We start from the raw sequence: 25303 nt of genomic DNA, 5'->3' as shown, positions 1-25303 counted from the left end.
AGCTATGAGTAGGAACAGGTTTTATAGAGAAAGATTAGGAATTCAGTTTTGGACATGTTGAGTTTGAGATAAATATTAGATGTCCTGAAGGAGATAAAGAGTGTTTACTGAGCGCATACTCTGCAAGAGACAAATCACGTAACCTTCTTTCCCTCTTACTAATGCTAATAACCACAGAACTGGAACTTGAAAAGTACTAATTTATTTGGAATGCTGAGAAGTGTTTTAAGTTACAATAATTCCAATAAGCCATATTCTCAATTCTAAAAGGTATGGAATCTAAAAAATGAATGTAGATGTATATGTATGAGAGTAATATAAATCTGTCATGCATCAGTGGTAGGCCACACCTCAAGACTTGCCTGAACATTATCCACATGAACTAGCTTAGCTTATGGTCCTGCATAAGGGGCGCAGTAACCATTTGTTGATACTGATAACAGTGATGCTAATGATTTTAAAGATGGTGCTGGAAATTTGACCCCTTGTAGGGGCATCTGGATAGGAAAGAATCAAAGAGAGTTTGAAAAAGCATAATCAACATTTTAAATAGTTTGATTTGTATTTTGTCTATATATGTACTTTGAAATTTCAAAAAGAAAGTAAACTGATGTGAGATATTTACACATAATGAAAAACTGACCCTAGCAAATGATAGGAACCAGGTTTCTCACTATTGGAGTGGGTAGTTACAGACAAGCCAGCAGGGAAGGCTAAAATGGTTCATGTGATACTGTTGGATTAGGGTTGGATAACATCAGTATGTACTCATTTTTAGTTGAATACAGATGGTTAAATATAGAAATATTTATAGTTATGTATATATATATATCCAGGTTGGTATATGCCTATATTCCTTGCTCGGTCAGATAAGAGGGCCTGGAAGCAGACACACCTCGGTAGCAACAAGCACGCCCAGATCTTGGTTTCTGATACCATTTTCCAGTAGAAGGAACCAAGCCTCCTTAGAGAAATGGCTCATTCTGGGCTGGAGTAGGGAATATACAAGATGAGACTGGAGCACTCCTAGAGGACATAAAATAAGGAAGTGCTCAGAAAACCCCACATTGACTGGGATATGTCAAAGAATACAGGAGCCAAATGAAAAAGCTCCCAATAGCCAAAGCTGAAACAATTTGAACAACAAAATAATACAGTTTTGGATTACAACCCAAAGTACAAAATAAATATCCATGCATATATACTGATATACATGATTAACTAAATAAAAGAAGTTGTTTCTCATACAAAAGAATTCCAAATAGTTTATGCAGATACTTCCTCCTCCAGGAGACGGAGCATAAACCTCCCCCGCCCCGACTCCCATCTCTTCAATGTAGACTGTGTATAGTGACTTTCTTCCAAATACAGTATGGAGAGGGGAAAACAGCAGTAACTTTACAGTGGAGACAAACACTACCTCAGCCAGCTGACCAAGGTTAATATTATTAGTGATAAGCATGTTCCCTGAAACGATACAATGAAAATAGTACTTTACCTCTGTGATCTACCTCCCAAACACTCATAACCTGTGTCTAATCATGAGGAAAACATCAGGCAAACTCAAACTGAAAGACCTTCTAACAAATACTTGACCAGTACTCCTCAAACTGTCAAAGTAATCAAAAAAAGGAAAGTCTAAGGAAATGTCATGATCTAAGGGAGACTATAGAAACATGATGACTAAATGTGGTATCCTGAGTGGGATCCTGGAACAGAAAAAGGACGTGAGGTAAAAATTAAGGAAATGTGAATAAAGTGTGAACTTCAGCTAATAATGATGTATCAATATATTGGTTCATTAGTCATGACAGGTGTACCATACTAATGTAACATGTTAATAGGAGAAGCTGGGTGTGGAGTATACAGAAACTCTCTGTACTGCATCTTCACAACTTTTCTGTAAACCTAATACTATTCTAAAATCAAAATTTATTTTTTAAAAAACCTGACCTTAGGGCTACAAGTATGACCACAAAAAAAAGAATCTCAAGTAACTGAATTTAGTAACTCTAGTTACACTATGAGGGATAAAAGCATCTCATTCATTTCTGTGCTCTACAATATCCAAATACAGATCATTTATTTATATATACATATCCACTTTATTTCACCATACTATAAATGCCAGGTGGGTGGAGATTTTCTTCTGTTGTTTTTCTTCTATTCTATTGCTATATCAGTGCCTGGCACATAGTGATCAATAAATATTTACTAAATTAATGAATAAATGAAACTTTTATATAGGTTACAGTAAGAATACCATTCAGTGGCACTGCAAAATCTAAATAAGAACAAAGGAACTAAGACCAAGGAAAATCCAGCCTAAGTACTGAAATATAGAATATAGTCTAATTTTATGGACTAATTTAGTCCCTGAGGAAACTAAGCCAGTTGACCCATTGCAAGAGTTTGACTATCCTAACAACATCTGTGAGGATCTTTACGAGCCAGGAAACCGGGGTTCCAGTCTTGCCTTGATCCCTAACTATCTTGTATCTTTGAGCAAGTCACTTAACCGCTCTGAGCCTTACTTTTCTCATCTGTAAAATAAGACTGGATTAGATGATCTTTAAGATCCCTCCCAATCTTTAACAATTTTTAAGCCTTTAAAACAACCTTAAAGCCCTGGCATACTATAAGAAAATAAGAACTAGAGTAAATTCTCCTCCCCCTGCCACCCCCCGCCATCCCCTGTCCTTATGTATTGGCCTCAGAATTCTCGTGCACTGCTAAATGTTAGACTGACCCTTATGCTTACTCCCCCATGCTCTGTTTTTTGGATTGTTTGTTCTTTTACAGTACTTTGATTTTGCAGTTTTGGCTTATGAGAGAGTTTGCTCAACATGAGTCCAAGAATACTTTTGCTTACACCGCTTCTGAGAATTAAAAACAGACATGATGTGTAAGTATCAGTGTTGACTATTTCAAAACAAACTAAGAAAGACACAAATTGTAAAAAGTTAAAGATAAATTTAATCTTAATATTGTAATATATATATGTAGCTTATGTAAAATTTTATGATTGGATTCTAAAAGAAGCAGTAATTCTTATAAAGCAGTAACCTTTGCATTTAATCTAGTATTTTATCTCTTAAAAATGATATTCATTCTTCTTTACTGCATTCTTCTGACAAATATAATCAGTATATATCGCCATTCTGTATAAGTGAACCCTCAAAAATCCCTTTTCTCTACTTTAAGTTTCATTTCATTGTAAGGCCCCTCAAGTAAGAAAGTTACTCGATAAGCAAAAAAAATTTTACTTTTACAGTAATTAAATGTATATTCTCAGATACGATACATAATTTTTGCATATTTGACTCTTACAGATCAACACAGATCACACACATTCTAATACTTACTGAATTATTTTGTTTAGGTTATCACAATCAATCTGTCGCATAATATAGAAAACAATGTGCAACTTTCTAGCAGCTAAAGACCAGGCAGATTTTTTCATACCAGTGCTAACACTGAGGTTGTTTGGTGATTTAAACTTAAGACTACAGTTAACCTCATTATATGTAATTTTTGAACATAGAAGAAATCATAGATCCTAATATTTGTCCTGGGCTTCTGTTGTTCATAGCAACAAAATTTATTTTGCTATGGAATGGAATACGGAGTCTGTTGTATATTAAGGAACTACTCAACTTCAGCCTCCAAATTTAGGCTTTGGCAGGTAAACATAGTTACTCTTTGAACATTTATATTTTCTAGCTTCAAAGAAGGGGAAAGACCCTTAAGAAGTGTTTCAAACAGTGAGAAATCCTTAGCCTGAATACATTCATGCCATTAATATGTGAAGATGTTGGAGAAAAAAAAGTGGTACACAACTTAGTCTTTTTTAATACTCTCAACTGGTAGTAATCAACCTAACCTGACTCTTAGAAACCAAAATGTGTTATTATCCAGCATGCTCTTCTCTCTGAGAAGAAACTACAATGTTTTACAAATCAGTGTAGGAATCACACGCAGGATAAAATGCAGGAGAGCCCAGGGATGTGCCGTAACACAGCAGTCGGAGATGGGGTCCTGTCGAAGAAGAGTGGGGGAGAATTATGCCTTTGGCAAGTGCAAGTTCATAAACCCCAGTGTCTCTAGGTAATAAGGAACATCTGCATCCCCAAATGATGGCTACTGGTCACAACACTGGACTTACCCCAAAGTTGTTTTGTTTTGTTTTTCTTTTTTAACATGCCAGTTGTCTCTTCCCATTGTCACCTGAGTGAGGTCCCTGCTGACATCCCCGGCTCCAGTGTCTTTCATCATCAGTGATTCATCTCAACCCATTAAACAGTGGAACAGATGCTATTAACAGCCAAGGGTCAAGACTTTTAATTTCTTGCCTGAAAGTTGCTATTGTTGACAGCTCAATGCCTATGGATCTGGCTCAGAGGAAAATATGCCACTTCCCGAACGACCACCAACACCACCTACTTTGTTTGGGGATAGGGACACTTACTTTTTCATCTGAAAATTGACACAGCCCACCCAGACTAATCTGAAAGAGGATTGCTGCTGAAGAGACAAGGCAGCAAGCCACACAAACTGAGGTAAGACTAGAGATTGACCCGTGACCTTGGCATGGAATAGATCCAGTGACGGGAGCTGGAACAACTGGATCTTGGCTGGTGCCTTTCCTCAAATAAAACTGATAAATCCTGAATATTCCATTTATGTGTAACAGCTGTGGCTTTGTCCCTACAGAGTTTGTGATAAATTTCTGAGTCAATAAATTGCTAAATTAACTCTTACTGTACCAGCTTGAAGGAAAGCTGTTGTATCTGGAAGAATTAACACACATCCAAGGGGACAGAAATATATTTAAGACTAAATAGAATGCTGTGACCTTAATCTTGTGAAAGGTCCTGCTTAGCTAAGGAAGAAATTAGAAAACGCTGTTTAGAGCACTTTATGCTTCTGATGGTACAGAATCAACAGTTTGGGAAGCTTAATGCCTATGTGCCAAGAGAAGAGGTCAGAATTCTCTGAATTCTAACTTGTAGAGAATTCTCTAAGAATGAGAAGACAGCTCAGGTTTTAGGTCTAGTGTCTTAAATTGTCTCCTCTTTTACAGACCCCAGTAGTTTCAAAGACTCACTGTAGAGTAACTTCTCAACCTAAATGTCCATTGACATTTATTTACAAAACAGAAACAGACTCACAGACATAGAAAACAAACTTATGGTTACCAAAGGGGGAAGAGCGGGGAGGGATAAATTAGGAGTTTGGGATTAGCAGATACAAACTACTATGTATAAAATAGATAAACAACAAAGTCCTAGTGTATATATCACAAGGAACTATATTCAATATCTTGTATAACCTATAATGGAAAAGAATATGAAAAAAATATATATATATTGAATCACTTTGCTCTATACCAGAAACTAACACAACATAGTAAATCAACTATACTTCAGTTTTTAAAAAAAAATTTTAATAAGGTAGAGTAGCTTCTGTTTTCATCACATTTGACAATTATTTTTATCGTTACAGATGAACCTGTGTTCCAGCCTGTGTTCTCAAGATAAATAACCCCTCCAATGACTGTCTTACAGGGCCACCATGATTACCAGATTACTGGATCTTCTAATCTCTATAAGTGGAAAACCACAGGGTAACAATCTGAAGTCACAAGACAGACATAGCAAAGTCTAGAGCTTTAAAACCATTTTGACGAGTGTCAATTTGACTAGTGTTGTCCATAGTTGAGACAGAAGCAAATGTTGTATGTATTTACTTTCTTTCCTCCACCACCTTTACTGTCTGACAGTAGCCAAATCAACACTATTGCAGGAGACAAAGTAATTCACACTGTGTTTTGTTACATCCTGAGGTGAGAAGAGTAGGGTTAACCCCTCTTCTCTCTACAAGGTCAAGGTCATCCAAAATTACCCATTGATTCACTGTCCTGGAAATATTTAAAATGCTACTTCAGTAGATTCCCAAAGTATTACATCATCCCTTGAGTTGACAACAGGCTGGTAGAAAAAAAAAAAAAAACAGTGGAAGAAGTGAAAGTTCCAAGTAGTCAGCCTTTCATAGCTATATTTTTTTTGCCTAGGAAACCTCATCCATTCCCCTGCTTTAGCCACCACATATATGCTTATGACGCCCAAATCTGTATATCAACACACACCTCTCCTCTAAACTCCAGACCCGTAATTCCAACTATGTAGTGAACATCTTCACCTGAATTTCTCTTAGGCAACTCAAACTAGATAAGACTAAATTTGAACCTGTATTACCTTTTCCCAGAACTTGCTCTTTTCCTCTTCCCCCTTTCTCATCTACCTCCTCATCCAAACTGGAAACCTGGATGTCATCTTTGACTTTTTCCTCTACTCTACTCCTAACTCTGGTCAACCTCAGTGCTAGCGCTTTACTCCATCCTCTTCATCCTGTTACTGCCAGGTTCTGATCATCACTTGCTTGGACTATGCCCATGGCCTTCTAACTGGCCTGTCTCGACCAGCCTCGGCCCCCTCAAATCCGTCCTCTGCACTGCTGCCAGAGAGCTCTTTCTTGAATTCAAATCTCATGTGTCTCTTCTTAAAACTCTTTATGGCTTCCCACTGCTGAGAGCAGCATGGTGCTATCAGGTACTTCAGCAGGCAGTTTACCTGCTTCTCCAGCCTCATCTCTTCCCTTCTACCTTCTACTGCCTTTGCACCTTACACTCCAGCAGTAGTGAATTGTAATTCTGGAGAAACCCCTAGTAAGCTTTCTGCATCCATGCCTGTGCCATGTCCTAGAATTATCTATACCCTGATCTCCATTCCTCTGCTCCCGAACTGCCTGATAAACTCCTTCCTCTACATTATGTCAGATCCTCTTTGTAGGTCATTTTTCCCAATCTAGACAAGTTTAATTGCTCCCTTTCCCTTATTACTATGCATGCATGCAACATATACAAGAACACATCAAAGCCACCCCTTACACATTATTACGAATACTTATTTACACTTCTGCCTCCCCAGATTGTCACTTATTAAAGGCACAGGCCATTTTGTGTTCAATTTTATAACCCTAATGCCTAGCACGGTATCTAGTATGCTGTACACTCAAAAAATACTAGCTATTGAAGAGGATTCTAAAATTTATTCAATTACAAAAATAGAGCACTGCTACACTGAGACTTATTTATCCTGCAAAAATCACATAAATATATTAAATATATCTTTGTCAGACGATCAGTCAGATGGTTGAATATTCTTTTTCTCTGTAAGTCTGTTTCAGTCCCTTCAGAAATCCAAAGATCACATACAGATGGCCAAGAGGCACATGAAAAGATGTTCAACATCACTAATTATTAGAGAAATGCAAATCAAAACTACCATGAGGTATCACCTCACACCAGTCAGAATGGCCATCATCAAAAAATCTACAAACAATAAATGCTGGAGAGGGTGTGGCAAAAAGGGAACCCTCTTACACTGTTGGTGGGAATGTAAATTGATACAGCCACTATGGAGAACAGTATGGAGGTTCCTTAAGAAACTAAAAATAGAGCTACCATACGATCCAGGAATCCCACTCCTGGGTATATATCCGGAGAAAACGGTAATTTGAAAAGAAGATACATGCACCCCGATGTTCATTGCAGCACTATTTACAATAGCCAGGACGTGGAGGCAACCTACATGCCCATCGACAGAGGAATGGGTAAAGAAGATGTGGTACATATATACACAGTGGACTATTATTCAGCCATAAAAACGAATGAAATAATGCCATTTGCAACAACATGGATGGACACAAATTATATACTAAGTGAAGACAGAGAAAGACAAATATATAATATCACTTATATGTGGAATCTAAAAAAATGCTACAAATGAACTTACAGAACAGAAATAGAGTCACAGATGTAAAAAACAAACAGTTATCGGGGGGAAAAGGGGAGGGATAAACTGGGACATTGGGGTTGACATATACACACTACTATGTATAAAATAGATAACTAATAAGGGCCTACTGTATAGCACAGGGAACTCTACTCAATACTCTGTAATGACCTATATGGGAAAAGAATCTAAAAATGAGTGGATATATGTATAACTGATTCACTTTGCTGTACAGCAGAAACTAGCACAACATTGTAAATCAACTACACGCCAATAAAAAATTTTTAAAAAATACAAAGATCTTCACTCAGAAAAAAATTCAAAAACTATCTATATAAGCTCAAAACACCACAACTGCTCAGTACTATTAGATCCATTCTGTGGGGAAAGTTATAGAGCGCTATATAACTGGCTACTGGTATTGGTATTATGGCTGTGGTTTGTATATACACACACTTTTAGGTACATGTCTTATCTACTCCCCCAATGAGACAGAAGTACAATCTGTGTCTTTTATACTGATCTGCTTCCCTGCATCATTCCCCACACAGTGTCTGCTCAACAGACATACAATCCTGGTTGTAATAATAATGGTGAAGTTGACAGGGAGCCTGTATTAATGGAAAGAATACTAGCCAGCAGCAAGGACCCTGGAGTAGCTGTGATAAAAAGTAAAAAAAAAGAGAAGTCCCTGCCCTTAATGAGCTTATATATAAATGAGAAGTAACATGAGGAGGAAGTAACAATTTTGAGGACCTATTATGTATAAGACCCTGATTTTGGCATTTGATATAAATTATTTAATTTAGTCCACACAAAAACTCAGATACGATCATTATTGTCTCTATTTTATAGTATTCTAAATGGCAAGCGTTTCTATGTCATATTTGAAAGAAGCTTAAAAATGCATACTCAAAATTTTATATGTCCATCCCAATGATCTTCAGACAACTGCACAATAAAAAGATTTTTTTTAAAACTATAGTTTTAGGGACTTCCCTGGTGGCACAGTGGTTAAGAATCTGCCTGCCAATGCAGGGGACACGGGTTCAAGCCCTGGTCCAGGAAGATCCCACATGCAGTGGAGCAGTTAAGCCTGTGCACCACAACTACTGAGCCTGCGCTCTAGAGCCACAACTGCTGAGCCTGCGTGCCATAACTACTGAAGCCCGTGCGCCTAGAGCCCGTGCTCCCCAACAGGGAAGCCACCGCAATGAGAAGCCTGCGCGTTGCAATGAAGAGTAGCCCCCGCTCGCCGCAACTAGAGAAAGCCTGTGCAGCAGCGAAGACCCAACGCGTCCAAAAGTAAATAAACTTATTAAAAATATAATAATTTAAAAATAAAACTATAGTTTAATAGCTTTGCAGCAAAGGCAGTAAAATGCAGTGAATCAGAGTTCCTGCTCTGGAGTCAAGACTGCCTGGCGTGCCGTCCCGGCATGCCATCCAGGCTCTGCCTCATATGAGCTGTGTTTCCTTGGTTACTTTATTACTCCCTCAGAACTTCAGTTTTTGCCTCTGTGAAATAGGGTATAATACTCTATTTTATAGGATGAATGTGAAGATTAAATGATATACCTGTAAAACCCTTAATAAAGATTTAATAATACCAATACTAGTAAATTCATAGCAATAAAAGCTAAATAAAAAAAAAAGTACAAAAACAGAAAGCATTGGGCTTCCCTGGTGGCGCAGTGGTTGAGAATCTGCCTGCTAATGCAGGGGACACGGGTTCGAGCCCTGGCCTGGGAAGATCCCACATGCCGCAGAGCGGCTGGGCCCGTGAGCCACAACTGCTGAGCCTGCGCGTCTGGAGCCTGTGCTCCGCAACGAGAGAGGCCCGCGCATCGCGATGAAGAGTGGCCCCCGCTTGCCACAACTGGAGAAAGCCCTCGCACAGAAACGAAGACCCAACACAGCCAAAATCAATCACTCAATCAATCAATCAAACATACGCATCTGATTCAAGATCCTCATTAAAAAAAAAAAAAAAAAAAAACAGAAAGCATTACTTACAGAAGCCAGTAATCTTCCATCTTCCTTCATAGCAAGGTAACGGTTCGCACACACTCCTTTGATAGACACAACCCCTCTCTCTTCTGCTTGAAGTTGTAGTTTGACTATAAGTAATGGAGAAAAAATTACCTTTGTAGCATCATAGAAAAAAGAGGCATCTACACATTTATGCAACATACAGGGTAAAGACAAGAGGCACTTGTGCAACCAGCTAACCCACCGTGGCAAGGAGTTGGGGGACAGGGGCCAGATGTCAATTAAATTCTGTTAGAATGAGAGGCAGACCCACTAAAGTATGAGTGCCTCTTGACTCCCTTTCTCAATCCAGTGTCAGTGAGCGGATAAGAGTGACAGATGGAGAATTTTTTTCCCTTGATGTGTAATTAGCCTCCACTTGGCCCTGTTAACTACTTAGATTTTTTTTTTAATGAACATATTTTAAGAGTACATAAATATATGAACTACTTGTGAGAATTTCCACCCTACTGCCTAACTTTAAACTCTTTAAAAGTTATTTTAACCAATTCTTCACAAATAAAATATAATTGCTCACTATTATCTTTTGGTTTGTATTTCCTTGAGTTTCCTTACCTCTTATTTCTAGCTTCCCCTTCAATACAATACCAAATGCATTTATCTTTCTTTATGGAGGGATTGTGATGTATAGATTTTTTTTTTTGCAAATATCTATTGGAAAACAAAATGTTTATGCTTAATTTGCTTATAGTGTGATGAAAGATTTTCAGAATGTAAGATCCTGAAGAGGATGACCTATGTGTTACACTACATTATCAATATTAAGCAGACTGTTGGAAAACAAAAAAATAGATATTACATGATCATGATGATAATGCCATAGGGACAAATAATCATCTAATTAATTCGGTTAAAATTAAGTTTAAAATTTGTTTTGCTATCAGAGGCAGCATTCTCCTGCCTAGAACAGCATTCCCCAAAATGTATTTTGGCCAACAGAGATTACTTAAAAAACAGGTTCTGGGGCCAAATAAATTTAGGAAATTCTTGGTTAAGTCAAGTTAACTCTTTATTGTCAAACTTCTCAGAACTTTGCCTCTCATAACCTGCATTATAAATCACCATAAGTGGATCAAGTACACAGTGTGTATAAAATGTGCTTGGGTCCCAGAACAAGTTTTTTCATAGGCTATTCTGTGGCCTATAAACATATCTAGGACATGCTTGAGAGCAATAGAAAAAAGCAGTGAATATTCAAAATTTTAGAAATCAGAATAATATTATTTGGATAACATTAGAAACATAAAGTAAATTTAATTTTCCCAGGTGTTTCCAGGCAGCTAGGAAACATGGCACGAAAAGGCAATGTTTGAAAAATTCTGGAATTACTATTAACTTTGTTAGACATAATTATGTCATAGTAATTATGTTTTAAATTTTTTCCTATCAGGTAGAACAACATACGGGTAAAATGAGATATAACATCTGGGGTTGGCTTTAAAATATTCCAGGAATCAATCAATCAATAAATTTTTAATAAAATGGGTGGGATAAATAAAACAAGATTGATTAACCTATGTCAATAGTTATTAGAAGCATGGGAGTTCATTATTCTATTCTCATTACTTTATGAACGTTTGAGAATTTACATTTTTTTAAAAAAGATATTTGTTGGACATTTAATGTCTGATTCTCCTCTGTACCAGTCACTCCAGGTGAAATTCTTCTACAGAATCTTAAAAGATAGTACAAAGTAAAAGGAATATAATCAAGACATGAAAACTAAACAGAGAAAGGCGTAAAGTCTCTTTCAAAACATGGGAAACTGTAGAAAATAAGATTTATTTTTAACAAATATAAGCAAAAGTAATGATTATGAATAAAAATCCTTGTATATAGCTCTAAAGTGATATAGATAAGCCATATTAATTATGAATGCATTTGCATCTCTTTTTAACTCATATGGTTGTATAAATGCTCCTGAGGCAAGACTGCATAGTCAATCACTATACTTTTTTCCTGGCACTTTATCAATAAACTGTAGCCTAGCTCAAGCCCACCATCTTGTAAATGTGTATTACTGGTCATAAGGCAGATTATGGATACTAATGTGTGGTCAGTACCTGCGACTCAGTACCCAAAGTAAATGTCATCATTCATTTATTCATTGGCCTTTCACAGATTTCTTGGGATTCCACATTAGGATATTGTCATTTGATAAGCCATTAAAAAGTAAACACTAATTGTAGATGCCTGAAAAGTGTTTCCATTAACATATAACTATAAAAATATAAACTTTAAAAGTAACCAGAGCCTGAAACCAATAAGAAGCTGGATAATCCGCAAAATCATAGATTTTCTTTAAAAACCCATCAGAGCTGAGATGCAAAGAGACCTAAGTAAACTAAATTTCACATACAGATGATCCCTTCCCCCCCCCCCCCCCAAAAAGATGACCTGCTTCCATCTTTGACAGGAAGAAGACTAACCCTATCAAAATGGGGAGTATAAAGAAACCAGCTGAACTTTTACAAACTTTTAAGTGCTGCTGATGTGAGGAACTGGATTTCTAAGGAGCCCTAATCAAACAGCAATTCCATACCCACCTGCCGGTTCTCTCCTACAGAGCTTGCACCTAGTGCACAACCGTCACACACCAGAGGCAGAGGACAGAACAGAAGGGCTAAGAGATCCTTCTGAAGCACCTAAGGCTTTGCTGAGTGCAAAGCAGCAGTCCACTGACAGCTGGGAGTGGAACAGAGCTGAGAGACAGCCCTCTGAGAATCACTGAGCCTTCACCAAATGAAAAGAAGGATGAAGAGAGATCTTCAAAGACAAGGGTAGAGTTCAGGAGCAAGGATAATCCTGACCTACCCAAATAGCTAATAGCTGGGCTATTTTTGTCTTAGACAAAATGGAATATGAAAAAGTACTCAACCCAAAAGAAGGCAGAAGAAGAGGAACAGAAGGACAAAGAACAGATGGGGAAATTAGAAAACAAATTCCAAGATGGCAAATTAAACCCAACACATCAATAATTGAACTAAATGTAAATGAACTAATAAACACTTAAAGGAAAAATTGTCAAGAAGTTAAAAGGCAAAACCCAACTATGTTGTTTACAAGGAAAGCACATTAAATACAAAGATACAGGCAAGTTGAAAGTAATGTGGGAAAAAATATAAAATGTATACCCTAATTATAAGAATGCTGGTATGGCTATATTAATATCTGATGTGGACTTCAAGGCAAGTAGTATAACTAGAGATGAACAAAGTTATTTCATAATGATAAGAGGATCAGATACCTCAAGAAGACGTAATAATTTTAAACATGTAGCACATAATAATAGATAATGTGCTATAATAATAAATTGCCTGAAGCAAAAATTGACAGAAGAAATAGATCAGTAAAAGTATATGGAATATAAGAGTAATGTTATCAACCAACCTGACCTGACTTTTTTTTTTTTTTTTTTTTTTTTTTGAGATCAGGTAGGTTTCATTTACCTGAAACTTTAGTCTCTTCTTAACATCACTGTCATTTGAAAACTATGCTGAAAACATTAACTCTGCCAGCATGGTAAGTGATCCTACGCATATTTGCCTAGTGGACTTGAATTTTTCATATCAATTAACTTCAGCTTATAAGTTCTTTTTCCAAAGTTACCATGATGTTAAGTAATATTACTGGCTCTTGTCCTGAACTGTTGGTACCCCTGGTACTTTTGTTTTTTAACAGTCTGAGACATAATTCATGTATGATACAATTCATTTAAAGTGTACATACAATTCGGTGGTTTTGAGTATATTCACAGAGTTGTGCAACCATCACCACCATCAATTTTAGAACATCTTCATCATCGCACACCTCCTATGGTTCACCTCCTATGTCCCCAATACCACCATCCCCAGCCCTAGACTACCACTAATCCACTTCCTGTCTCTATAGATGTGCCTATTCTGGATATTTCATATAAATGGGATCATACAATATGTAGTCTTTTGTGACTGGCTTCTTTTCACTTAGCATATTGTTTTCAAGGTTCATTCACATTATAGCCATGTTTCAGTACTTCATTCCTTTTTATTGCCAAATAACATTGCGTTGAATAGAGAGACCCCATTTGATCTACCCACCCATCAGGTGATAGACATTTGGTTTGTTTCCAATTTTTGGCTATTATGAATAATGCTGCTATAAACATTCATGTACGAGATTTTGTGTAGACATATGTTTTCATTTCTCTTGGGTATATACCAAGAAGTCAATGTGGTAACTCTATGTTTAATCATTTGAGAAATTGTCAGACTTTTCCAAAGCAACCATTTCACATTCCCACTAGAAATTAAGGGTTCCAATTTCTCCACATCCAGGCCACATTTGTGATAGTCCGTGGTGGTGTTTTTTGTTTGTTTTTTCTATTGTAGTCATCCTAATTGGGTGTGAAGTGGTATCTCTTAGTTCTGATTTGCATTTTTCTGATGTTGAGTATCTTTTCATGTGTTTATTGGCTATTTGTATATCTTCTTTAGAGAAATGTCTATTCAGATCCTTGGCCCATTTTTTAGATTGTCTTTTTCTCATTGAGTTGTAAGAGTTCTTTATATGTTCCAGATACAAACCCTAATTAGATATCTGATTTGCAAATATCCTTTCCCATCCTGTGGCTTGTCTTTTCACTTTCTTGGTATTATCCTTTGATGCATGAACATTTTTAATTTTCATGAAATCCAATTTATTGATTTTGTTTTTTCATTGCTTGTGCTTTTGGTGTCATATCTGAGAAACTACTGCCTAATCCAAGGTCATGAAGATTTACGCCTATGCTTTTCTCGTAAGAGTTTTAGTTGTACCTTGTCATATAGGTTTTGATCCATTTGGAGTTAATTTTTGTATGTTGTATGAGGGTCCAACTTCATTGTTTTACATGCGATGTGCCTAAATTGACACTTAAAGATCACTACACCCAAAATCTGCAGAATATACATATTTTCAAGGAATACTACCAAGAATAAATTATATGCAGGCCATAAAACAAGTCTCAATATACTTAAAAGGGCTGAAATCATACAGAGTGTAATATGAGAAATTAATAACAAGATATCTAGAGGGCTTCCCTGGTGGCGCAGTGGTTGAGAATCTGCCTGCCAATGCAGGGGACACGGGTTCAAGCCCTGGTCTGGGAAGATCTCACATGCCGCGGAGCAACTATGCCCGTGAGCCACAACTACTGAGCCTGCGCGTCTGGAGCCTGTGCTCCGCAACAAAAAGAGGCCACGACAGTGAGAGGCCTGCGCACCGCGATGAAGTGTGGCCCCCGCTTGCCGCAACTAGAGAAAGCCCTCGCACAGAAACGAAGACCCAACACAGCCATAAATAAATAAATAAATAAATAAAATTTAAAAAAAAAAGATACCTAGAAAATCCCACAAATATTTGGAGATTAAGCAATACATTTCCAAGCAAAACACATATCAAAGAAATCACAAGGGAAATTAGAAAATATTTCTAATTGTATGATAATAAAAACTCAACATGCTTAAAGGAAAGGTATGTGGGAAGATCCCACATGCCGTGGAGCAACTAAGCCCATGTGCCACAACTACTGAGCCTGTGCTCTAGAGCCCACGAGCCACAACTGCTGAGCCCGCGCTCTACAGCCCATCAGCCACAATGACTGAGCCCGTGTGCTGCAACTACTGAAGCCCGCGTGCCTAGAGCCCATGCTCCACAAGAAAAGCCACCACAATGAGAAGCCCGTGCACCACAACGAAGAGTAGCCCCCGCTCGGCGCAACTAGAGAAAGCCCACGCACAGCAACAAAGACCCAAAGCAGCCAAAAATAAATAAATAAAAAATAAATAAATTTATTTTAAAAAGCAATGAGTAAACCTTGATGAAAGCAAACCAACTATAAAAATTACTGTAAGACCATAGGAGAAATTTTAACACTAACTGGATATTTTATACTTCTAAGGGAATTTTTTTAATTTTTAGGCATGAGAATAGAACTGTAATTATTTTTAAAGGATCTTTTAGAGATACATATCAATCTTTTAGAGATACATATCAATCATTTATGTATCTAATATGCACTAATACATACATATCACTTATGTAATAATTTATGTAGTCATTTTTCAAATGCTTTGATGAAATGACATGATGTCTCAGATATAGTTAAAACAATCCAGTAGTAGGGAAGGAGGTAAAGAGCTAAGGCAGGTAGAGATGAAACAAGACTGCGATGGTAACTACTGAAGCTAGGTGATGGGTACATGGAGTTCATTAAATTGGTTCTTCTATTTTTTGTATATATTTGAAACTTTCTCTAATAAAAAATTGGGGGGGGTTATAAAAGAACAAAAAGTAACTAAGGCAGTTCATTGGGCAATTAATGTTAAATGTGGGTACCAATTTATTGAAGGGTATTGTCTTAGACCATTCAGGTTCCTATAACAAAAATACCATAGACTGGGTGACTTAAGCAACATTTATTTCTCACAGTTCTGGAGGCTAAGGAATCTAAGATCAAGATGGCGTTAGATTCAGTGTCTGGTGAGAGCCCTTTTTCTGGTTCACAAACAGCTGTCTTCTCTCAGTGTCCTCACATAGCAGAAGGGGCTCTGTGGGGTCTCTTTTGTAGGGACACTGATCCCATTCATGAGGGCTCCACCCCCATGACATGACCAGTTCCCAAAGGCCCTACATCTCCTAATACCATTCCATCGAGGGTTTGGATTTCCACACATTAATTTGGGGGGCGGGAGGGGGGGCACAAACATTCAGTCCGTAACAGGTATGAAAACTGTGTTAACGTTCCAGAGACAGTCCTTGAGATACTTTTGGATTCTATACAGTGTGAAATCTCAGCCAGTACTCAAGGACACTGGACAGTCACTGTTTCATACTGGACTGGCTTCATAGGGAGGAAAGCTACAATAAAATAATCATACTTGAGATTTAGAAGACTCTTAATAAGCAAAGCCATTGGATCTTACGACATAGAAAAGGCATAAACCAAAGACAGGTTTTGTTTGCTGGAGGAAGAGTGGGAAGAGGGTCTTCTTTAAAGGAGTGGTTTTAAATATCAGGCACTTCAAGATAGGGAATGAAAGGAATTCTATTAAATTTCCACATAACAAATACAATGTAAAATTTTCCATACTTTTCAGGAAATGAAACAATATAATAGACAATAGCAAAAATTTGTTCTGAAAAATGGAGGATAACTTTGGATAACTTTATCATCAACTCTTCTGAACCATAAAAATGATCTATTCCCTTCTGTGCCTAACCAGGGAAACTATTATCCTCAGCCTAGTTTCTGGAAATAGAAAATATTAATGTATACTTTTACATTTAGAATAAAGGTTAAAGCCTTGGTTTTCACCTTATATAAAACTAAACCCTATTTTAATACTTCAGTCTAGCTGTTTAGTTATACACTTGAAAAGTGTCTGTCATAGCTATCAAAAAAGCAAAAAAAAAAATTGTTTTTCTCCATAATATTGATAATATGAAACTTGCCACCTAAAAAGTGCTTAATAAATGACTATAAAATAGAACATTCCTTTTTGTAGTATAAATAAGTACCAATTCTCTTGCACGCAGTGCGCTAGACTGTGGAATTATAATCTACCCTGGAAAACCTTCTGTGGTCATTCCCTTTTCCCTTCTCCCCTCAGTTTAGGATAGGAGTCCTCTCCTCTGTACTCCTTTATCCTGCTTCCTCTACTCGGAACAATTTTGCACCATACTTGTCTGGCCCTCTTTGATTGTGAGCTTCTTGAGGGCAGGGAACTATATCCATCTCTGTATCCTGTGAGTTAACACAATGCCAGACACATAGAAGTCTCTTGTGAATGTTTGATGGATTGAAAGCATCTCACACGAGAAAAAGCGGGTAAAGGAACTGTTGCAGCAATGTCCTTGGTGTCATACTGGAGCATTATACAGGTGCTATGAGACTACGGAAAATGACATATCTATTATTAGAGGGAAAATCAGAGAATCTTTCTAGGAGAGATGAGGTTTGAGCTAAGGTTTGAAGGATATGTAGGAGATAACCTCATGAACAAGGTATAGGGTAGGGAGACTAGATAGAATGATATTCCAGGTAGAATGTCATTTCAGGACTGAGGCACGCAACAGCCACACAGCCTAAACAGCCAAGTCCAAGACAGAGCAACAGGCAAAATCCAGACTGAGAAACCCCACAGGTCGAGAACTTCCCTGGCGGTCCAGTGGTTAAGACTTTGCCTTCCAATGTAGGGGGTGTGGGTTCGACCCCTGGTTGGGGAGCTAAGATCCCACATGCCTCGCAGCCAAAAAACCAAAACATAAAACAGAAGCAATAATGTAACAAATTCAATAAAGACTTTAAAAATGGTCCACGTTAAAAAAAAAAAAAAATCTTTAAAGAAACCCCACAGGTCAAATAATCCAATTTCCTCAACAATCAATTACTAGGGAGAAAATAAGATGGAAGGAGGACCCGAGACTAAAAAAAGCTTAAAACTGACATACTTTAAAAAGTAAACTAAAGCAGAATATTTAAGGATGCCTATCAGTGTGATGAAACTATTAAGAAATGCAAAGAAGTAATTAAAGATCTGTACACTTTTATTGGGGAGGCAGGGGACTGTGGGTGGGACAGGGGACACACAGAGGGGCTTCTACGGTGACTGGCAAAGTTCTGTTTTCTGACCTGAGGGACGATTACAAAAATGTTCACCTAGTAATAACCCATTAAAGTACAAATTTGTTTTATGTGTTTTTCTGTATCTATGCTATATTTTACATTTTGAAAGTTTTTAAAATTAAAAAAAGAAGTCTACAATAAAAGACCTTTCTAAATTGGACCTTGAACACTGATGTAGCCCCGGTCATTTCAGCACGCTGGAGACCACCCACTATATTCAGGTTTTGGATGCACAGAAGTCAACGATTTTGATAAACATAGACTTCTGGTGGCTTTCTAATGTTGATATTAAATCCAGTAAGAGATGAACTTGGAAAAATACATAGTGTGTTACCCAAGTTTAAAATTCAACTTTTTTTCTCTGTTGTAGCATAAAAACAAAAGCTGTAAACCACAAAATTGAAGAATCTCATCATTAGGCAAGATCTTAGGGGTCAATTGGTCCCATCACTATATAATTACATCTTAAATCCCATCTACAATATCCATGAGAAACAGTTGTCTAACTTTTACTTGAAAATCTTTAGCAGAGGAGAATTTGCACAGTCTCTCTAAAATGATTTAAATATGTAAGCAAAGGAACAGAAACTCTGATCACAGTAAACTACTCAAATGTTCAAGTGCTCAGACCATTAATTAGCACTTGACACATTTAGTTAACAGAGTATAACCAAAAAGCCGAACTATTACTTCAATGTGACCACGATTGCTCAAAACATTTTGCAACTCCTTTTTTGGAATTTCCTCCAGAATTTGTATCATTTTCTTTAGAATAGGCTCAAGGATGATAAATCTTAAAATCATGAATACTAATTTGTTAGAGCAGTAAAGGACTTCAGAGATCATCCAGTGCACCCTCCTCATTTATAAATAAAGAAGCTGACATTTAGAGAGGTTTGTCCCTGGTGAAAGAATATGGTTTTGGGAAATAGACAAGTCAGTGTTTCCGAGAACAGTGAATACATTCATTCATTCATTCATGAACATTTACTAGTAATAGGTATGTGCCAGGTACCGTGCTAAGCAATAGGAAGCATAAAGGAAAATACAACATCAGTCTTTGACCTTGAACATACAATGCTGTCGAGGAGAAGAGGGATGGTACACAGATAAATAGATGAGCTCCATAATGTCAGTGACATGAGAGAAATTCACACAAGCTATCCAAGAACACTCAGAAGGTACACCTAACCCAGCCTGGGAGATGAAAGGTTTCCTGGAAGCAGTGACAACTGAATGGAGACTATAGGAATTAGCAGAGTTAGTCAGGAAAAGAGAGAGTAGGAACAACAACAACAAAAGCATCCTGACATAACTTGCAAAGGAGAAAGGGACAGAAAGCATGTCACAGCCAAGGAATGTCAGGTACATGGGTGTGGCCAGCACAGCGTGAGGAGGTGGTGTGTACTGTGTGAGAGGGCATTGCGGGACAGGATGAGGCTGGAGAGGCCAGAGGCTCTGAAGACTATATTAAGGAGTTTGATAGTATGAAAAAAGAAGAAAGAATGAGAGCTTTGCATGAAATAGGATGGAGAGAAGTTGATAAATACGTGAGAATTGAAGGAAAAAGAATTAAAAGTTAATGAAGGGAGATAGTGGAGGTAAGAAGGAGGCAGGGAAGGAAGAAGGAAAGAAAGAATGGTTTCTCTCTGAGCCACGGGTTTCTCTGCCTTGGATATTTGGGAGATTGTTGAGATGGGAAATACAGGAGGAGGGACAAGTTGGCAAGAGAAGATAATCAGATAAGTTCCCTTAAGACATATTGACAGTTTGTGGAAAATCCAGACAGATATCCAGAAAAGTCAGCTATATGAATCTGGAGCTCAAAAAAAGAAATCTATGCTAGAAATAAAGATTTGGTAATCATAGCAAACAGTGGCTACCTTGGACACACAGGCTACTCCAAAACCACACAGGGAGATATAAAATGAGATCCAGAACAGTGTGTAACAGGCATGAAGTAAATGACAAAGAACGGAATCCTGGGACACACCAACATTTACAGGAGGAGTAGAGGGTGTAGAGCCAGCAGAGCCTGGAAAAGAGTGGTCAGGCAAGCCAGCTCACGAGGGTAAGCACTATGCACACACCTACACCACACACACACCTGCACCGACACCACACACACCCCTACACCACACACACCTGCACCAACACCACACGCACCTACACCACACACGTGCACACACACACCTACACCACACACACCTGCACCACACACACATGCACACACCTACACCACACAGGCACACACACACACCACACACACCTACACCACACATGCGCGCACACAAACCTACACCACACATGCGCACACACACACACCTACACCACACACACATGCACACACCTACACCACACACGCACGCGCACACACACACGCACACATGCACACCTACACCACGCACACACCTACACCACACACCTGCACACCCTACACCTACACCACACACACGCGTGCACACACCTACACCCCACACGCACACACACCTACACCACACACACCTACACCACACACACACATATGCACAAACCTACACCACACATGCGCACACACAAACCTACACCACACATGCGCACACACATACCTACACCACACACATGAACACACCTACACCACACGTGCACACACACCTACACCACACACGCATGTGCGCGCACACACACGCGCACACCTACACCACACACACACCTACACCACACATGCACACCCTACACCTACACCACACACACGCGTGCACACACACCTACACCCCACACACGTGCTCGCACACCTACACTACACACACGCACGCACACATGCACACCTACACCACACAACCTACACCCCCACACACACACCCCTACACCTACACCACACACATGCGTGCACACACACACCTACACCCCACACACACCTGCATGCACACCTACACCACACACACATGCACACCCACACCACACACACACACATGCACAGATTTGGAAACTAAGGGACAAAACTGTTATTCTTTGTGGGTGGTACAATTTTCTGCATTAAAATTAAGAGCCTAAACGCAAGGATTGGATCCTGGAGCAGAAAAAGGATGTCAGTGGAAAAAGTGGTGAAATCCAAATAAAGTCTGTAGTTTAGTTAACAGTAATGTATCAGTATCGGTTTTTTTATTTTTTATTTAATTTTGACAAAAGTGCCACAGTTATGCAAGAAGTTAACCTTAGGGAAAGCAGGCTGAAGGGTATAGGGGAACCCTGTAAAATCTTTGCAACTCTTCTATAAATCTTCTATAATTTTTCCTAAATAAAAAGTTTTTTGAAAGTCGAAATAAAATACAAATGAAGTACTGAAAATACTCCAGGCAAGGCTGCTTGATACAAGAATATATAAAAATCAGTTGAGTTTCTGTTACCCACAACAAACTGTTAGAACACATAATTATTTTTTTTTTAAAAAAGATACCATTTGAGATAATAACTAAAGGTACCAAGGACTTGTACAGAGAAAGTTATAAAAGTTTATTGAAAGTCATTCTGAAAAGACTTAAAAGGGGAGCTATGTATGCTTACCAATGGGAAGACTCAATATAGAGAGTCACTTCTCCCCCCATGTAGTCTATACATTTAATGAACCCCCCAAGAGTGGTCAGAAGTAGAAAACCAGGGGCGAGTAAAAACCAACTAAAGACAGAATATCAAGTGGGACCTTTAAAAAGACCTTCAGTGTCAAATGGTACAAAAGAAGTCAGGTAGTATAGGACTGAAAAGTAGTCACTGGACTAACCACAGGAAGAATTTGAGAACAGTTAATGCAAACAACTTCTTCAAGAATTCTGACTGAAATAAACCACAGAAATTAAACTGTAGTACTCAGAAAAAAATAACATGGTGACAAATGCACACATTTTGGACAAATTGGACAAATTTCAGACAGAATTGGACTCATCAGGCTTCACCACTTACTAGCTGAGCTTCCTCTTCACCTGCACAATGGAAAATAATTGCTATTGCACAAGGCTATAGTGAAAATTAGATATTAGATCTCTCTCCATACGTAAAAGTTTTAGTATAGCCTTGTAATCATCTACGTAACCATCATAGATGTTGGCCTCCTACTCTACACCTGCTTCTTCCTATTGCTTTGTTTTGAGATTCAAGGATTATATGATGTGTTAGGAAACCTTATACTTGATCTAGGACATGAGGATATCTAGAAAAGGGCAAGTATGGTCTACAAAATGGCAGAGGCATCTTTCAGTAATGTCATTTATGCTGTACATAATGTCGTACCATACTGAGGCTGACTCCACCTATGGCAAATAAATTTATAGTTTCACTATTCTCAAGGGAAGTAAACTAAATGGTACTTACTGCAAAGAAGACACAGACCTTATACAATTTCTCAATCTATTATCCTGTGTTTATTACTCCTTCATTCGGCAAAATGGTATCGGTTGCCTCATGTGTCAGGAACTGGTCTAGGAGCTAGAAATACAACAGTAGCCAAGATCTACAAAGTCTGTGCCCTCATGGTGCTTACATTCTGGTGGCAACTGCATGGTGTTTCTTTAGCTGGGCCAGCATTAATGTTATTTCTCATTTAAATAATTTTAAGCTTAAGCAAAGTGAAACTCTTAATTTAGTACACAGAAATAATCAGAAAGCAGTTGTCTAATACTATATCACAGAGTTCACTGTATGGGTCTCCGCTGACAAGCACTTATATTCCCGACATCCTCCTCTGAGAACACCATACACATTTTAATTTCTTACTCATTCAAAACAAACATATTAATTTAAAACTTGGTGGTACAGTGTGTTAGCTTTCCAATATAATTATGTTTTTGAGTCAAAAAGTAACTGAGTCAGGTTTAGTAGTCTCCTTGGAACCGAAATTAATGAGTAACTGATAACTAAATTCCAAGGCATAACCCACTGGTTTATTTTCTTCTGTCAGGAATCATCCAATTTAATGCTGAAGACCAAGCACTGAAAACTTTTTAATGCAGATAACTGACAAAGGAGTGTATGTAACAAAAGAAACTCATTTGCTAAAAATGAAAAGCTTTAAATCTCCATATATATGTGGAATACCAGAAGTAGTAATCAGATAGATTACAAAGATCAGCAACCTAAATTTATTTATTTACTCCTTCTTTCCTTTTTTGTTTGACTAATTTGACTAACGAGCTTCACACTGACTCTCTCCTTAAACTTTCTTTTTTTATCATTTCCTTTTGCATATCATCCCAGAAACCAAAAACCACACATTCCATTCTTCTCACAACTCAACTGGCTGGTTAAAGTTTATAGATAAGAATATTAGACACACACACAGTTCTTTCAAATTCTTAGCAACTCCTCGGTTTGCAAAGAAGGTTAAAGTTAGACATAATATGAAAGAAAGAAAAATAGGAAGGAAGAAAGGAAGGGAGGACCTTAGAAATCCATGAATTCTTTCATTACTACTCAATCAGGACATGGCTTTATGAGTCCATTAAATCTTTCTCTGTATCAAGCCTTATATCCACAAAGTAGAAATTGTTTTCATCATGGGACTTAAGACTACCAATGGTGACAAAATATTTAAAACAGTTTAAATAAAAGTAAGTGTAATAGGGGCTTCCCTGGTGACGCAGTGGTTAAGAATCCGCCTGCCAATGCAGGGGACGTGGGTTCGAGCCCTGTTCCGGGAAGATCTCACATGCCGTGGAGCAACTAAGCAACTAAGCCACAACTACTGAGCCTGTGCTCTAGAGCCCACGAGCCACAACTACTGAAGCCCGCGCGCCTAGAGCCCGTGCTCCACAACAAGAGCGAAGAGTAGCCCCAGCTCACCGCAACTAGAGAAAGCCTGCGCGCAGCAATGCAGACCCAACGCAGACAAATAAATAAAATTTTTTTAAAAGTAAGTGTACTATAATATGTCTGAAATACCAAATTTCTTGCCATTTACGTCTAAGCCATATCATTTAATTTCTTCAATTAAAATTTTTTTTAAATGTACAGCTGATTTATGCCAAAGACAGGGCTGTTACAAGCAATTCCAATCCATAAAAACCTACAGAAATCAATTTTCTCCCATATCTCCTCTACTGGATCTCATACTTCATGTCCTAAAGTGGAAGCGTTTGAGGTAGCTGAGCTACAGATAAGAGCAAGTGTAACACAGGCCCGAACAGCTGTAGACATTAGATGATTCCTGATTCTTCTAATAACACAATGGCAATGGCTTTTACTTTGTAAGTGGCATCAAATAATGAAGTCATACTGATAGCAAGAAAGAGGGAAAGACTATTTGGCACCTTGTGGCATTCCAGAAGCTCAAAGTGCAATACAGGGTTAACGCAGAGCTGCACAGCAGCAAAGATAACTTCAAAGATGGAGAGAAAAGGGAAGAGTTCAAAGTCTCAACACCCATCAGTAAACAATCACAACAGGTTGATAGGTGGAGAAAATAAAATACCTTCCCTCACCCTTTCCACAGCTACCAGGGGCCCCAGACAATGTCTGACTATTGTAGTGTCAGGGAGAGTGCAGAAATGCCTCCCACCCAGGTCATTTCTTGGCCTGCTTTGAAGCGGTGTGTAATTCAGGAGGGAAAATTCCATCAACCTTTGGCAGGGGCATTTTCTGGCAAGAATAGTTGCAGTAGCGACATCTTAGTGAGCTGGATTTCAGGACCAGACGCTGTCTCCTGGCATAGAACCCCAAGTCAACCCTGAGGGCACACAGGTACAAACAAGTACCAGCTTCCACCTACAGAAAGTCCTCA

The 25303-nt window shown here is 38.2% G+C and overlaps 1 protein-coding gene across 2 annotated transcripts in view; it reads right to left on the bottom strand.

Annotated features, from left to right (window-relative positions):
* The window catches only part of LOC103015722 (fibroblast growth factor 2), a 60883-nt gene that overhangs the window by 8830 nt on the left and 26750 nt on the right, over window positions 1-25303 (bottom strand). The window contains exons 2-3 of one of the 2 annotated variants that reach the window (XM_057546792.1): window positions 9873-9976; window positions 3127-4038 (exon numbers count right to left, since the gene is read on the bottom strand). In XM_057546792.1, coding sequence (XP_057402775.1) covers window positions 3943-4038; window positions 9873-9976 — 200 coding nt within the window. In that variant the 3' untranslated portion in view covers window positions 3127-3942. Of the gene's footprint in view, window positions 1-3126; window positions 4039-9872; window positions 9977-25303 lie in introns of those variants that run through there. The other variant, XM_028164002.2, reaches the window with a different exon arrangement.

This window comes from Balaenoptera acutorostrata, chromosome 5, assembly GCF_949987535.1.
Source record: "Balaenoptera acutorostrata chromosome 5, mBalAcu1.1, whole genome shotgun sequence".
Lineage (NCBI taxonomy): Eukaryota > Metazoa > Chordata > Mammalia > Artiodactyla > Balaenopteridae > Balaenoptera > Balaenoptera acutorostrata.
Note: the sequence above shows the minus strand (reverse complement) of the source record. Positions and strands in the feature narration are given on the sequence as shown.